We start from the raw sequence: 18,079 nt of genomic DNA, 5'->3' as shown, positions 1-18,079 counted from the left end.
GACTCCCGCTTTGAGTCAGCTCCATCAGATCACCCCCAGCATCTATTATCTTTTGTACCACCTTCCCCTCCCTTTAGAGTGTAAGCTCCATGAGCATTGCTGTCTTTTTGTATTGAACTGTATTTTAATTGAACTGTCCCCCTTTATATTGTACTGCGCAAACTGTTGACACCATATAAATCCTGTATAATAATTTAATAATTAATATTATTTTAATAATTTTGATTTGTTATTATTACTACTATTAGTTAGATTTTAGTATTCTGTTTGACATAAATTCCCTCTAAATACAATTGTGTGTCTCTTCTCCAGGTAAATTTTAATAGAAAAAATACAATTAATATGATTTCTTTCCAGTCAGCTAAACCTGATGTTGAAAATCTTAGGAGAGCAAATTCCCCTTGGGTTACTTCTTGAAAAACTGCTTATATAAACACCACAAAGTCTACTCACGCTATACGTATCCTACAATCACAGATGTTCTACAGATCTACTCCAACGGCATGTACTGTATAGGTCTACCTTCAATAACATGGTACACAACCGTTTGTAGAGAAATAGGCTCCTTAATCTTGACTTTGCTGGAACTCACGTCACATTTAAGATGGAAAATGTAACTGAACTTAGCCCATCTTTTGTGTTTCTAGGACTCTTAGAAATGGAGAGATTCCGATTTCTATATGCTACTGTAGCTTTTATCTTCTATTTGATCACTATGTTTTTATGTTGTCTGATTGTGTACGTAATATGGATAGAGTCTACTCTTCACGAACCCATGTATATCTTCATATTTAACTTGATCATTAACGGTGTATTTGGAAATACCGTCATTTTCCCTCAGTTTATAATTGGCTTGTTGACTGGATCCTCAACCATATCCTTTTATGAATGTCTATTGCAAGTATTCTGTGTGCAAAGTTTTTCTACTGTGGAAATTTTTACTTTTACTGCTATGGCCTATGACCGATACCTGGCTGTAGGCTACCCACTGAGATATGCCACCCTAATGACGAATGGAAAAGCTCTGCAATGCATAGCATTTATCTGGGTCTTAGTCTTCATCCTTGTTGTTGTTCCATTGATTTTGACGGCCAACCTGAAATTCTGTGGGGTCAATATTAATAATATTTTCTGTGAGAACATGTCCCTTGTCAGGCTGGCCTGTGGGAACTCAGCCATGGTTAATAATATTTTTGGACTTGTCGAAACACTCCTCGTCATTTTTGGAACAATTTTAATTATCATATATTGCTACATGAGGACATTGTGGATCTGTTTAAAGATCTCCAAAGCAGCTTGCCATAAAGCCATGCATACGTTGTCCACACACATAATCACTTTTTCCATTTTTTTGACGGCCGCGTTGTTTGTTTTTTTAAGATACCGCTTGAATGGCGGGACAATTTCTATCCCTGTTCATGTTTTCCTTTCTATCACTGGACTTCTCACGTCAGTTATTGTAAACCCCATAGTCTACGGTATAAGGACCAAAGCTCTGAAATTCAAAATAATCCAAAATGTACATAAACTGAAATTCTGGCAAGGTGTTTCTGATACAAAATAACTGAAGTGTCTTCAATGAAATTAAAGTTTTATTTTAGTGATGTTTTGATTGACTTCAGTACTGTGCATGGTTTTTATTACTCGTGGTCTGGTGTTTTCACAGCACTCTGCAAAACTTAGGTCAATGTGGATTAATATATTAACCACTTCAATACAGGGCACTTTCACCCCCTTCCTTCCCAGCCCAATTTTCAGCTTTCAGCGCTCTAGCGCTTTCAGTGACAATTGCGCGGTCATGCTACACTGTACCCAAATGAAATTGTTATCATTTTGTTCGCACAAATAGAGCTTTATTTTGGTGTTATTTATTCACGACTCCGTTTTTTATTTTTTGCGATATAAGCGCAAAAAAGCAGAAATTTGGAAAAAAAACAATATTTTCTTTTTTCTATTTGAAAAGAAATCCAATAAAATCAAATTTTGTCATAAATTTAAGCCAAAATGTATTCTGCTACATGTTTTTGGTAAAAAAAATTCCGTTAAGTGTATAATAATTGGTTTGTGTGATCACGGACATATGTACGCAAATGATCATGTACATATGTGTGCAGGTGATCACGTACATATGTGTGCAGATAATCATTGGGACATGTGATTTTAGTGGGACATATGTGGGGGACATGTTTTTATTATTAGGGACATGTGTTTTTATTATTTGGGGACATGTATGTTTTGGGGACATGTGTGTTTTGGGGACATATGTGGGGACTGTGTTTGTACTGTGTGGTGTGTTGTGTGTTTACACTACACTGATGATCAGTGAGTAAAAACCTGTAAAAAGCAGCCCATACTCACTGATCATCAGCCGGCTGCAGCGTTCCGCTCTCCTCTCCTCAGCGGTGACTTCCGTGTGAGGAGAGGAGAGCCGATTGCCTAGCAACCGGCTGTTTGTTTACATCACATGACGGCCGTGATTGGACACGGCCGTCATGTGATCAGGAGGGCCAATCACAGAGCCCTCCTGCCGATCTGAGATGTGCCGTCTCCGGGTGACACAAGCACATTGGGATCACGCCGCTGCGTGGGCACGCGCACGCGCGATCACACTACTTCTGAAGGACGTTCCTGAACGTCCTATCAGGAGTAGACGGCTCCCACCCGGCCGTATATATGCATTGGGAAGTGGGAAGTGGTTAAGTATATCTAAAGTCATAAAATATACACTATATTACCAAAAGTATTTTACACGCACATGAACTTAGTCCGTAGGGTTCAATATTGAGTTGGCCCACCCTTTGCAGCTATAACAGCTTTAACTCTTCTGGGAAGGTTGAAGAAGAGAAGAACAGGTGGGGGGACAGGACAAGGTAACAATAGAGTTGATTGGTGAATGTATAGGAATTTAATTGGTTATGACAGTAATACATACATAAAATGCAGGTACATAGATATAACATTGATATAAAAAATTCAATATTCAAACTTATTAATAACAATCGATAACTCATAGTGAAATAACAATCAAATTCCAAAGTTCACCAAAAGAAAATTAGATAAAATGATTAGCACGATAAAACCTGCAGGACCTATTGCCTCCCTGGGTCAATAAATGAAGGTAATACAGTAATAACTTGAGGCTCAAATAAATGACGGTAGAAACACGGCAGTTGGTATCTCTACGCGTTTCGTGGTTTTGGAACCACTCATCAGGAGCAAAGCACGTGATGAATCTATAATAAAATAACAATGAATGAATAATCAGATTAAAATAATAAACGACACGAACAAGGAAAGGGTGAGTAAACACTGCACCAGGTCAGGGCAGGACTTACCATTGGGCTTGACTATTGGACTGGGCTCTAATAGGGGGCCCGCAGGCCCCACCGAGATACATAGCCAAGTGTACTCGGCTCGGCTCCGCTCACAGTCCCACCCAATGATGGACATAACACAGGAACTGGGCATGACTGTGAGCCGAGCACTCTCGGCTACTCTTGGCTCTGCTCGGGACTGTGAGAGGATCCGAGAGCCGCCGAGAGCCATTTTTAAACTTCAAGACTGCAATGACAAGGCTGCAAATGACACTTGGGCAAGGCTACAAATGACACTGACAAGGCTGCAATGACACTGGACAAGGCTACAAATGACACTGACAAGGCTGCAATGACACTGGACAAGGCTGCAGATGGACACTGATAAGGCTGCATTGATGAGCATTTAAATGTAAGGTTTTTTTTTCCCTTAAACTTCCCTCCTAAAAGTTTTTTTCCTTAAAATTCCCTCCTAAACTTGGAGTGCGTGTTATACTCCGGCGCGTGTTATACGCTGATAAATATGGTAATGTATAGACAGTAGGGCCCGAAAGCGAATCAAGCCCAGGGGCCCCCACCACCCTAAGTCCTGCCCTGCACCAGGTACATGTCTACTTACTCAAATACACAAATTGGTTATAGGGTGACTGGGTGGCGCAAGCCGTCCAGGGGCACCCCCAACCGGGAGCTGTGGCAGGCAGCTACGAAGAGGCAACCCATACAGGCATCACCCGAGGCAGGCATTCTGGGAAGGTTGTCCACAAGGTTTAGGAGTGTGTCTATGGGAATGTATGACTATTCTTCCAGAAGCGCATTTGTGAGGTCAGGGACTGATGACGCAGTCTCCACTCTAATTCATCCCAAAGGTGTTCTATCAGGTTGAGTTCAGGACTCTTTGCAGGCTAGTCAAGCTACTCCACCCCAAACTTGCTCATCTATTTATTTATGGACCTTGCTTTGTGCACTGGTGTGCAGTCATGTTAGAACAGGAAGGGGCCGTCCCCAAACTGATGGGAGCGTGATATTGTCCAAAATTTCTTGGTATGCTGACACTGTAAGTTGCCTTCACTGGAACTAAGGAGCTAAGCTCAAATCCTGAAAAACAACCCCACACCCCACACCATAATCCCCCATCCACCAATCGATTGCACAAAGCAAGGTTCATAAAGACATGGATGAGTGAGTTTTGGGTGGAGGAACTTGACTGGCCTTGACTGGCCTGCACAAGGAGGAGGAGGGAGGAGACGCATGGCGGAAGTCATTGTGATGCCAAGCAGGAGACGCAGGTGAAGCCGTCACCCGGAGGAAGCGCTGCCTGATAGATAAGGTAAGTGTGGGACTGGTAGCTGACCAATGGGGGGGGGGGGGGGGGGGGGGTGTTGCATGCATTGTCCTTCCCCAAAAGAAATATACCACCAGCCAAATTGATGTAATGGGAGAGCCTCATTGTGTTGAAGTTTGTATGTGTCTTTTAGACTTCGCTTGTGGCACAGTAATTAAAGCATATTTTTTATGTAAAAAAAAACTGTGGCATATCTTACTGCATACTCTGTGAGTAGGCACAACTTTTAAGCCCCTCCCACATGCACAGTTTTCAAATACCTACAATTTGCCACAGCATGCAACCTACAGTAATTATTCCAATCTGAGTTTGCAAGTTACAACCCCCCCCCCCCCAACCCCCTTCCCCATCACAAACCCTTGTAACAGATGATGTCTGCAAAATTCTAATCTAAGTAGCTAAAAGTGCCGCATGATCATAGGATACAGAGCATGCTAAGTAAATCTTTCCTATGATGTTACTCAGGAGTCTGGCCACCCTTGCTCTGATGACATAATACATATTTATTTAGATACATCCAGCAAAAGGCTTGCTTATCCCTCCCAGCACAAATCTTTGAACCCCCCCCCCCCCCCACCAAAACAAATCCTACTCCATCCCCCAAATTCCTCCTCCCAGCACAAATCCTACTCCCCTCCCCCCAATCCCCTCTGATATCACAAATCTTCTACTTTGCAGCAAACCCCCCCCACCCAGAACAAATCTTACTTCACGCCTCCAAATCCCCCATCCAATTCCCCAATTCCCCCTATAAACACAACCCCCCCCCCAGAAAAATTCTTTCTCCCAACATAAAATTCTTTTCACCCCCAAATTTCCCCTCCCAGCACAACCCCATGCTGGAGCGGGTTTAGACCCTTTTATCCTTCATAACTATATACACCTCAGCCCCCAGAGATTAGCACCAGCAGGATCCAAAGATGCATAGATGAAGGATGGGGAAGTTAGGCTAGCGGCCAGAGCTCTCAAGGAGAACCAACATACGCACACACACACACACATACACACACACACATACACGCACACATCACGTAGACCTTGTTCACAAGAATGATGATGCCCATATAGCATGGATGGGCCTTTTTTGTTTAAGTGCTGCATGCAGGCAGCCTAGGAGTTTATTGGGACACGTGTCTCCATGGACTCAGCCACTTGTCCTAATGTGACTGGCGTGTGGGTCTGTGCAAGCAGCTCCAAATGCAGACAGTGTGTGTTTGGGGCTGCTAACCCACATGCCACTTTAGGACAAGTAGCTGTGTCTGCACAGCTGTGTGTCTCAATAGACTTGAATTAGCTGCCTGCATGCAGAACCTGTAAGTCAAAGGAGCTGCAGAAAATGGCCCCTTCACGCTATACAGGCCTCATCACACTTCTGAACAAGGCCATAAAGCTAGACACACATACAGAAACTCATACACATTCACACAAACAGACACACTCACATACCGTATATACTCGAGTATAGGCCGACCCGAATATAAGCCGAGGCCCCCAATTTACCCCCAAAAAAACTGGCAAACTTATTGACTCGTGTATAAGCCGAGGGTGAGACATGCCTGTCCATCCCTGTGTGTGTGTCCGTCCCTGTGTGTCCGTCCATCCCTGTGTGTCCGTCCATCCCTGTGTGTGTGTGTGTCCATCCATCCATCCATCCCTGTGTGTGTGTGTGTCCATCCATCCATCCATCCCTGTGTGTGTGTGTGTCCATCCATCCATCCATCCCTGTGTGTGTGTGTGTCCATCCATCCATCCATCCCTGTGTGTGTGTGTCTCCATCCATCCATCCATCCCTGTGTGTGTGTGTCTCCATCCATCCATCCCTGTGTGTGTGTGTCCATGTGTGTGTGTGTGTGTGTGTGTGTGTGTGTGTGTGTGTGTGTGTGTCCAGCCTACCTGTGTCCCGAGCCTCCGTCCCGTGCCTTGCCTCCTTGCCTCCGTCCCGTGCCGTGCCTTGCCTCCTTGCCTCCGTCCCGTGTCGTGCCTTGCCTCCGTCCCGTCCCGTGCCGTGCCTTGCCTTGCCTCCGTCCCGTGCCTTGCCAGGATCGCCGCTCTTCGTCGGCGCCTCGGCGGACATACTACAATTCGAAAGCCGCGCCTCCGCCTTCGCCTGTGATAGGCGGAACACTGAATTTCCCAGCAGCCTGTGTTCCGCCTATCACGGACATCGTCTCATCCTCGTACTACGGACGAGGATGAGACGATGTCCGTGATAGGCGGAACACAGGCTGCTGGGAAATTCAGTGTTCCGCCTATCACAGGCGGAGGCGGAGGCGCGGCTTTCAAATTGTAGTATGTCCGCCGTCTGTCTGCTCGATACGCTGATCGAGCAGTCAGACGGCGATGACTCGAGTATAAGCCGAGGGGGGCACTTTCAGCCTCAAAAAAGAGGCTGAAAATCTCGGCTTATACTCGAGTATATACGGTACTCACACACTTCCTCTGCTTGGAGAACAGACTGGGGTTTTGTTCTGAGTTTAAATGGGTGATCCCCCTCCAGTCCCTTCCTTCTCTAATCAGCAGCAGTTGGGCAGCGACCAGTTTCTCCCTCTGCTCTGAAGTTTGCCATCCCGGGGGATCACCAGAATTGCAATTCCAATTCATGGTGTAGCACTGAGGCTGCCCCGGGGCACACTCTGGTACATCCAGGCACTCTGCAGGAGAGGAGGGTTAGGTGCCCTGGGTGCACAGTGAGAGCATGCCCCTGTGAGGGGCTTTAGTGGAGCCCAGTGCTGGAACTCTGGGATTTACTTGAAATCTTTAAGCTGTCCCGGAAAAGTTGGGAGGCACAGTGGTGTGAGGTCGGCACAGCGGTATGAGGGCCGCACAGTGGTGTAGTGGTTAGCAATCTTACCCAGCAGTAAAAAGGGTTGCTGGTTCAAATCCCAACCACGACACTACCTGCCTGGAGTTTGCATGTTCTCCCTGTGCCTGTGTGGGTTTCCTCCAGGTACTCTGGTTTCCTCCCACACTCCAAAGACATGCTGGTACGTTAATTGGCTTCTGTCTAAAAATTGGCCCTAGTATATGAATGGTGACCTTGGATTGTGGGCTCCTTGAGGGTAGGGACCGATGTGAGTATGCAATGTACAGGGATAGGGACAATTGTAGACACTCACTCAGGTTAAACTGGATGGACAAGTTGAACTAGATGGACTGGTGTCTTTATTCAACCTTACTAACTATGTAACTATGTACCAGGCCTTACTACCAGTGCCCCTGTGAGGTGCTTTAGTGGAGCCCAGTGCTGAAACTCTGGGATTTACTTGAAAGCTCCGGCACACAAGGAGAGCTATGATTTAATTGGTATTGCTGAATCTTGGCTTTATTCTTCTCATGAGTGGGCTATTAATATTCCTGGCTATGCTCTCTTTCGGAAAGACAGGCTAAAATGGAGGGGTGGTGGTGTCTGTCTCTATGTGAGATCTGATCTCAAAGCAAGTGTGAAAGAGGACCTAGTTCATGGAGAGTGTGATGAGTCTGAAGCATAATGGGTGGAACTGTATATGGGTGTGTGCACTGCAAAGGTTGTCACTGGAGCTTGTTATAGACCTCCCAGTGTTAATAAGGAGGTAGAGACTCTTGCACAGATGGAATGGGCTGCAAGAGCTGGGACAGTGATAATAATGGGGGATTTGAACTACCCAGAAATTTATTGGAGTAATGGCACTGCTGGGAAAGTTAAAGGACAATAATTTATAAACCTATTACAAGACAATTTTATGGTCCAGTTTATTGAGGCCACGACTAGGAATGATGTTCTGCTGGACCTGGTAATTTCAAACCTTGCAGCGCTTATTACCAATATTCATATAAAAGAACATCTGAGATTTCATTTAATATTAGCTGTAAGCAACAAACACATACGGGTAAGATAAAAACACTTACCTTTAAGAGAGCAAATTTTCCAAGCATGAGGGCTGCTGTCCAAGACTTAGACTGGGAGAGAATATTGGCATCAATGGACACAGAACAGAACTTATTCAAAAAGCCTGTATGCAAACTCACTGCAAAGTATATTCCCATGGGCAATACGTTTAAAAGGCTAAAAATAAAACCTATGTGGCTCACAGCTAAAGTTAAAATGGCTAGAAATAATAATAAAATAACTTTCAACAAATAGAAAAATTAAGGAACACTATCATCGTTGAAATGCTACAAAGAATATAACAGAATATGTAAAAAAGAAAATAAAGGATGCAAAAATTCCAAACGAATGGCAGATTGCAAAAGAAGACCCCCAAAAAGTCTTCAAATATATTAATAGTAAAAGGGTCAGGTCTGAGCATGTAGGCCCTTTACAAAATAATCTAGAGTGGGTGACTGGGGACAAAGAGAAGGCAAACTTATTAAATACTTTCTTCAGCTTTGTGTATACAAAGGAGCCTGAGGGAGCTCATGTCCATAATGGGGATGGTAGTGACAAAGCCCCAAATGATCCACAATGGCCCAAAATTGATATGGTCCAGAAATATTTAGACAGAATAAAGGTGGATAAAGCACCTGGACCAGATGGCATCCACCCACGGATCCTAAAAGAATTCAGCTCTGTCATTGTTTCTAATTTTTAGGGACTCGTTAATGACAGGAATAGTACAACTGGATTGGTGTAGGGCCAATGTGGTGCCCATATTTAAAAATAATTCAAAGTCTTTATGAAGTAACTATAAACCTGTTAGTTTAACTTCTATAGTCGGGAAGGTACTGGAGAGTCTAATAAAAGACCATATAGATGAGTTCTTGCTGGAAAAAAATATTTTAAGCAAAAGACAGCATGGATTCATGAAAGACAGAAGTTGTCAAACAAACCTGATTTCTTTTTATGAGGAGGTAAGTAAAACCTTGGACAGAGGTGTGGCTGTGGACGTGGTATACTTGGCTTTTGCAAAATCGTTTGACACAGTTCCCCACACATTGCTCATATCTAAGGTAAAGTCTACAGGCTTGGAAAGATCAGTTTGTAAATGGATAGAAAACTGGCTAAAAAAACAAATTCATTTCGGCCCACAAAAGACCGATGAGGGTTTTTCGTCTGAAAATGTGACCGTGTGTACGCACCATCAGTCTTTTACTGGCTGAATTCCAGCCAGCAAAAGATTGAGAGCATGCTCTCAATTTTTCAGTCGGGAAAAGTTCTTATTCGAAAATGCGATCGTCTGTGGCAATTCCGATGTGCAAAATTCCTACGCATGCTCGGAAACAATTCGACGCATGCTGGGAAGCATTGAACTTAATTTTCTAGGCTCGCCGTAGTGTTGTATGTCACTGCGTTCTTGACGGTTGTAATTTCAGCAAACTTTTGCGTGACCGTGTGTATGCAAGGCAAACTTGAGTGGAATCCCGTCGGAAAAGCCGTCATATCTTTTTCCGACAAGAAATCCGATCGTGTGTACGCAGCATTACTCTGAATGGTCTAAGGTTATCAGTAGTGTACACCAAGGATCAGTACTTTTTAATATCTTTATAAGTGATATAGGATCTGGGATTAAAAGTGCATTTATCTATTTGCAGATGACACCAAGCTATGCAGTGAAGTAACATCCTTACAGGATGTCTGCAATTTACAAGCTGATCTCAATGCAGTGTCAAATTGGGCAGCTAAGGCTCCTCTACAAATCATTAGTAAGACCTCATCTGGAATATTTAGTTCAGTTTTGGGCACCATTTCTCAAAAAGGATATAGGGGAACTGGAGAAAGTGCAGAGAAAGGCAACCAAACTGATAAGAGGCATGGAGGAGCTCAGCTATGAAGACAGATTAGAGGAACTGAATTTATTCTCTCTTGAGAAGAGGAGATTAAGGGGGGATATGATCAACATGTACACATACATAAGGGGTCCATATAGTGAACTTGGTGATGAGTTATTCATTTTAAGGTCATCACCGAGGACAAGGGGGGGCACACTTTACGTCTAGAGCAGTGGTCATCAACCCTGTCCTCAGGGCCCACTATCAGGCCAGGTTTGCAAGATAACTGAAATACATCACAGGTGATATCTTTTGCTGCTCAGTGATTGCAGTATTCTAGTCTGCATCTCCCCAAGGCAATACATTAAACATGGCCTGTTAGTGGGCCCTGAGGACAGGGTTGATGACCACTGGTCTAGAGTAGGGATGAGCCGAACACCCCCCGGTTCGGTTCGCACCAGAACTTTCGAACGGACCCCACGTTCATTACGAACGTTAGAACCCCATTGAAGTCTATGGGACTCGAACGTTCGAAATGGAAAGTGCTAATTTTAACGGCTAATATGCAAGATATTGTCCTAAAAAGGGTTTGGGGACCTGACTCCTGCCTCAGGGGACATGGGTCAATGCAAAAAAAGTTTTAAAAACGGCTGTTTTGGCGGGAGCAGTGATTTTAATGACGATTAAAGTGAAAAAAAAGTGAAATATTCCTTTAAATATGGTGCCTGGGGGTGTCTGTAGTATGCCTGTGAAGTGCCACGTGTTTCCCGTGTTTAGAACAGTCCCTGCACAAAATGACATTAAACGGAAATAACACCATTTAAAACTGCTTGCGGTTTTAATGTTATATCTGGTTCCTGCAATATGGTTGAAAATCATTCAGAAAAATGGCATGGGTAGCCCTCCCTGCCCATTACCAGCCTATTTGGGTCTTGTACGCATATTAAGGGGAACCCTGTACCCATATTAAAAAAAGGAAAGGCGTGGGGCCCCCAGGCCCTATATACTCAGAACAGCAGTATACAGGCGGTGCAAACAAGACAGGGACTGTGTAGGTTTGTTGTGTTAAGTTGAATCTGTTTGTAATTTTCAACTGGTACATTTTTAAAGTGTAGCTCCAGTCAAAAAATCTATTTTTAAGCTTTTTGGAAAACATAGGGAAGGGTTATCACCCCTGTATAATTTGTTTTGTCGTCCATCTTTTTTCATCTCACTTGCTGTTGTCTCCTTGCGTTTGCAAGTAGGAGATGTTTGTAAGTTTGAAAGTAGGGGCCTGCCCTATATGCTCTGCAGAAATGGCGGAATAAGGTGTTGGTTTTGCCACAACATTGTAAGCCCTCAAAGTGACTCTTGGTGGGCGCTGGAGCGCCCTGCTGTGAACGATTATATCAAGAATTGTAATTACATGCCATTGTTGAACAGTGGTAGAAAAATTGACCTTTGGTGGTTGTGGTGCTGGTGCCACAACACTATAAGTCCTCACCGTTACTCTGGGTGGGCACAGGAAGGGGCCCTCCTGTGAAATATTATATCAAGAATTGTAATTACATGTCCCTGTTAAACAGGGGCAGAAAAATTTGGCCTTAGGCACTGCTGCTGGTGCCACCACACTGCAACCTCTTCCATATACTCTAGTTTTTTTGCTGGAATTAGCCCTGCTGCAAAGCATTGCATCAAAAATTGTACTTAAACGCCCCTGTTAAACAGGGGCAGAAAAATTGGGAGTTAGGCACTGGTGCTGGTGCCACCACACTGCAACCTCTGCCATATACTCTAGTTTTATTGCAGGAATTAGCCCTGCTGCAAAGCATTGCATCAAAAATTGTACTTACACGCCCCTGTTAAACAGGGGCAGAAAAATTGGGCCTTAGGCACTGGTGCTGGTGCCACCACACTGCAACCTCTGCCATATACTCTAGTTTTATTGCAGGAATTAGCCCTGCTGCAAAGCATTGCATCAAAAATTGTAATTAAACTCCCCTGTTAAACAGGGGCAGAAAAATTGGGCCTTAGGCACTGGTGCTGGTGCCACCACACTGCAACCTCTGCCATATACTCTAGTTTTATTGCAGGAATTAGCCCTGCTGCAAAGCATTGCATCAAAAATTGTAATTAAACGCCCCTGTTAAACAGGGGCAGAAAAATTGGGCTGCTGGCATCACCCAGAACCAAAAATGTTCTTCCAACATATCAGCGGAGGAGGAAGAGGATAGACAATCAACATAACAGGACAGTCACTCAGCATCAGCATAGGCAGTCTTGAAGGGATGTGGTATTTCAAAAAAAATTATTCGGTTACATCAGCTTCAGGTGTTTGGTAGCTGTGGGTGATCCAAGACTGATTCATCTTGATGAAGGTCAGTCGATCAACTGATTCGGTGGACAGGCGCACCCTGTGATCGGTAACAAAGCCACCAGCAGCACTGAAGGTGCGTTCCGAAAGAACGCTGGATGCAGGAGAGGCCAGTAGCTCAATTGCATACTGTGCAAGCTCTGGCCAGTGATCCATCCTCAAGACCCAGTAAGCCAGAGGATTTTCGGTGGGAAAGGTGTCCAAGTCTGACCTTGCCCCTAGGTATTCCTGCACCATGTAAATTAGACGCTGGCGATGGGTGCTGGAACCAATCATACCTTGGGGCTGCGGACTAAAAAATTGTCTGAAAGCATCAGTCAGACGGCCACCTTCTCCACCGCTCCTTCTGACCGATGCCTCAGCAACACGTTGTCCAGGACCTGGAGTTTGTAACCTCCCAGTCTCTGGGAACGCGTTGCACAGAGCTTTCTGCAAGGCCTCCCGGAGATGTCTCATCCTCTGCTCCCTCTGCGATGGCAAGATAAGGTCGGCAACCTTACCCTTGTACTGTGGATCAAGGAGAGTGGCCAGCCAGTAATGGTCCCTCTCCTTGATCCGAAGAATACGAGGATCCTTCCGCAGGCTTTGCAGGATCAGGGAGGCCATGCAGCGTAGGTTAGCTGAGGCATTCGGTCCGGAGTCCTCTGAGTCACTAAGGACAACATGATCCGCAGCTACCTCCTCCCAGCCAAGTACAAGTCCACGTGTTTCTTGGGACTGTAAATCATCCCTATAAGACTGCTGCTGCTGATGCTGATGCTGAGTGCCAGCCTCCACCTCCATGCTGACACAATCATCCTCCTCCTCCTCTTCCTCCTCCTCATCCTCTTCCTGTGTGATGGGTGGCACAGCAGGAACACTGTCTGGATAATGGGGGCCTTGAGAGGCAAGGAAGTCCTCCTCTTCCTACCTCTGTTCTGCCTCAAGTGCCCTGTCCATTATTCCACGCAGCGTATGCTCCAAGAGGTGGACAAGAGGTACAGTGTCACTGATGCATGCACTGTCACTGCTCACCATCCTTGTGGCCTCCTCAAACGGTGACAGGACAGTGCATGCATCCCTGATCATGCCCCACTGGCGTGGTGAGAAAAAACCAAGCTCCCCTGACCCTGTCCTGGTGCCGTAATCGCACAGGTACTCATTGATGGCCCTCTGCTGCGTGTGCAGCCGCTGCAGCATGGCCAATGTTGAGTTCCATCTGGTGGGCATGTCACATATAAGGCGGTTCTTGGGCAGGTTCAACTCCTTTTGGAGCTCAGCCAGCCGAGCACAGGCATTAAATGATCGGCGGAAATGCACACAGACTTTCCTGGCCTGCTTCAGGACATCATGTAAGCCGGGGTACCTGCCCAAGAACCGCTGCACCACCAGGTTAAGGACGTGAGCTACACAGGGCACATGGGTCAGTTGTCCCTGTCGGAGGGCGGAGAGGAGGTTGGTGCCATTGTCACAAACCACCATTCCTGGCTTAAGCTGGCGTGGCGTCAACCACCTCTCGGCCTGCCCCTGCAGAGCTGACAAAACATCCGCCCCAGTGTGGCTCCTGTCCCCCAAACAAACCAGCGCAAGCACGGCATGGCATCGTTTTGCCTGCGTACTTGCGTAGCCCCTGGAACGCCTACGGAGCACCGCTGGTTCTGAGGACAGAGCACTGGAAGAGGCCATGGAGGAAGAAGAAGAGGAGGGGGTGGAGGAGAGAGGTGTGTCACAACCAATAGTAGCATTTTGGAGGCGTGGTGGCGGAACAACCTCCAACACTACTGCACCTTGTCCTGCATCCTTCCCAGCAGCCAGAAGAGTGACCCAATGGGCCGTGAAAGACAGGTAACATCCCTGTCCATGCCTGCTGGACCATGAGTCAGCGGTAATATGCACCTTACCGCTGACCGCCCTGTCCAGCGAGGCAAGGACATTGCCTTCCACATGCCGATAGAGAGCCGGAATCGCCTTCCGTGAGAAAAAGTGGCGTTTGGGGACCTGCCATTGAGGAACCGCACATTGTACAAACTCACGGAAGGGGGCCGAGTCTACCAACTGAAAAGGCAGCAGTTGAAGTGCTAGCAATTTAGCCAAGCTAGCATTCAACCGCTGGGCATGTGGATGGCTGGGAGTAAACTTCTTCCGCCGGTCCAGCAGCTGGGGCAGGGACATTTGCCTGCTATAATCGGACGTGGGTGTACCACTAGCAGAGATCCCGGAAGCACTTGGCTGTGACACACCTAATTCTACACCTTCATTCCTCTCAGAGCAGGTTTCAGAGAGGACTGAAGGTCTAGTGGGGTTGGAGATGCCAGCTGATGAGGAGCAAGGAGAGGTCCGCTTTGTCCTTTGGTGTGGGTCTTTGAGGTACGCTTGCCAACGAGCTGCATGGCAGGTCAACATATGTCTGGTCAAGCATGTGGTGCCCAAGCGGCTGATGTTTTGGCCACGTGAGATACGCTTGAGACATATGTTGCAAATAGCAGCGGTGCGATCTGATGCACTCGTCTCAAAAAAGGCCCACACCAAAGAACTTTTAGAATAACGCTCAGAGGAAGCGCCCTGCACAGGCGGAGCTCTGCAGTGTGATTCAGTCGGTGTGCTGCCCCTAAGCTGGCCCCCGGAGGGCATCCTGCCTCGTTGGACATGTGCCTCCTCCTCCTCCTCCTCCATCCTTCCAGGCACCCACGTGGAGTCAGTGCCCTCATCATCCCCTCCCTCTTCATCGCTGTAGCAAACCTGGCAGTATGCTGCAGCTTGTGGAACATGACTGCCAGATTGCTGTCCTTCTTGAGCATCCCCTCTCTCTGCGCTCACGCTACTGCCTTCCTCTAGCTGAGTGTCATCATCAGAGCCCACCAAACACTGGGCATCCTCCTGGAGCATGTACCCAACACTGTGCTCAAAGAGTTCAGGAGACTCCTCAGGAGGACGTGGTGGGTCTAGGGAAGGAGTCACTGATGATGACATTGAGAGGAGGGAAGACGATGCGTTGGCAACTGCTTTGCTACTACCCTGAGACTGGGTGAGAGAGGATGAGGAGGATGAAGAGGGCTTGGTCATCCACTCTACCAAGTCGTTGGCATGTTGCGGTTCAACATGTCCAGCTGCAGAAAAGAAGGACAAGCATGTCCCATGGCCACGTGCTGATGACAATGCACCGCGTCCACGACCAGCACTGTTGTCTCTAGACACAGAGCCTGCTTGCCCTCTTTTATTGGCTCGTGCCTGTCTGCCTCTCCTTGCTGGCCTTCCAGACATGGTAATGGCCTGAAGGGAGTTGGGTAAAACAGTAGTTGGGTAGTTTATATTGTGCTGGAGGCACACAACACCCACTAACTCCTGCAGATGCCTTTTTTATAGAACAGCAGAGAAAAAGGGGTATATACAGATGTATACTGTGCTGTGCTGGAGGCACACACAACTTCCAATAACTCCTGCAGATGGCAATTGGGCTCAAATAGAGAATAGCTATGTAGGTGGATATAGCGGTATGTACTGGGTACAGAGCACGCAGACAGCACGCACTATCTCCTAACACTACTGACTGCAAGCTCTATTATTAAAGATGGACCACTAGCTATATAGGTGAGGTGAATATAGTGGTGTATACTGCGGTCAGGGCACAGACAATAACCACTACACAACAGCAAGATAGGAAATCAGCCAAAAACGATCGGTGTGTACTGTGTTGAAGGTACACAGAACACCCACTGCTTCAGATGCGAACACACTACACGAGGCCGCCGCGATGGCGGCCTTATATAGTGTGGGGCGTGCACTACACAGCCTGAGCTATGATTGGCCACAAGCAGGATGCCTGTGGCCAATCATGGGTCTTCTCGCTGCTGGCGCTGCGATTGGTCAAGCATGCGGGGTCACAGTGCATGCTTGGCCAATCATGAGCCAGCAATGCACTGCGCCATCGCAGTGCATTGTGGGCCGTGCGCGCCACACGAATTTTGACGCGAACGGACCAAGAGTTCGGATTTCGCCGAACGGACGAACAGCCAATGTTCGAATCGAACGCACGTTCAACTCGAACACGAAGCTCATCCCTAGTCTAGAGGAAAGGTTGTTTTTTTTTTTTTTTTTAACGGTTTTTATTGTAGTTTTACAGAATAACAATAAGTATTGAACGGTGTCATACATCAGTAGATTGAAAATCGGTTACCGATACATACTTGTTATCAGAATACAAACAGTTGCGAACTATTTCTAGAGGAAAGGATTTTTTAACAGCAAGAGCTATGAAAATGGGGAATAGACTCCCGCCAGAGTAGAGTGCTTTAAAAAAAGGCCTGGATTCTTTCCTAAATGTACATAATATAACTGGGTACTGACATTTGTAGGTAAAGTTGATCCATGGAAAATCCGATTGCCTCTCAGGGGATAAGGAAGGAATTTTTTCCCCTGCTGTAGCAAATTGGATCATGCTTTGCTCCGGTTTTTCATCTTCCTCTGGATCAACTGTGGGTGAAGGATTGTGTATATGGGATTGTATTTTTTTTTTGGTTGAACTGGATGGACTTGTGTCTTTTTTCAACCTGACTAACTATGTAACTATATAACTATTAGACCCATAAATACATCTCTCCTAAGTTTACATTATGGGCTATGAAACTACTTAAACCCCCCAAAACATTATACCATTTCTAAATGAAGAGGCCCTGTAGAGCTCCAAAAAATGTCAGTTGCTAAAAACAGTGGTGCTAGAGGGGTGTGTTAGAAACATACTCTATATATATATATATATATATATATATATATATATATATATACACACACACACACACACACACACACACACACACATATATATATATATATATATATATATATATATATATATATTTATATATATATATATATATATTTATATATATATATATTTATTGTAGCAGAGCATCCCAGAGAGAGCTAGGAAAAGTCCTGTTCGGGGTTTATACGTCTCCCGGGCTCCTCTCGTACACATTCAGAAATCTCTGATCAATGATCCAGTTCGGGTCTTGGTCCTCTTCCCCAGGCTAATTTAAGCTCACCTGAGCAGACAGCCTTTGCTCTCTGCCTGGGACATACCGTATATGCCGGTGTATAAGACGACCGGGCATATAAGACGACCCCCTAATCTTACTGTTGTATAAGCATTTTTTTCTTGTACTTACCGTATAAGACGACCCCCTTCCAAGGCTTCCGACGCTTGATATTCCATCCGTCCTTGCTGAAGCAGGAGCTGGCGCCATATCCTTCTTCCTGCTTTTGCTGGAACCAATCACAGCAAGCGATGTATTCTATTAATGAATACAAAGCCTTCTTGGATTGGCAGAGGCTGTATCATCATCAGCCCGCGCCTCTGACTCTCAAAGCCAATCCGAGCAGGCTACAGAGTAGCCTGCTCGGATTGGC

The 18,079-nt window shown here is 45.9% G+C and overlaps 1 protein-coding gene across 1 annotated transcript; it reads left to right on the top strand.

Annotated features, from left to right (window-relative positions):
* The first annotated feature begins 480 nt into the window (after positions 1–480).
* LOC143926837 (olfactory receptor 6E1-like) lies at positions 481–1,847 on the top strand. The gene has a single exon (XM_077450875.1). The coding sequence runs from the start codon at positions 605–607 to the stop codon at positions 1,562–1,564; it is 960 nt and encodes a 319-aa protein (XP_077307001.1). The 5' UTR covers positions 481–604; the 3' UTR covers positions 1,565–1,847.
* Positions 1,848–18,079: the final 16,232 nt, after the last annotated feature.

The sequence above is a fragment of the Lithobates pipiens genome, unplaced genomic scaffold (assembly GCF_037356315.1).
Source record: "Lithobates pipiens isolate NorthernLeopardFrog02 unplaced genomic scaffold, aLitPip1_a1.2 Scaffold_23, whole genome shotgun sequence".
Classification (NCBI taxonomy): Eukaryota; Metazoa; Chordata; class Amphibia; order Anura; family Ranidae; genus Lithobates; species Lithobates pipiens.
The sequence above is the reverse complement of the archived record's forward strand: the minus strand, read 5'-3'. Positions and strand labels throughout refer to the sequence as shown.

Excerpts from the sequence above, each read along its gene's own strand:
- LOC143926837 (XM_077450875.1), top strand. The coding sequence starts at position 605 with ATGGAAAATGTAACTGAACTTAGCCCATCTTTTGTGTTTCTAGGACTC.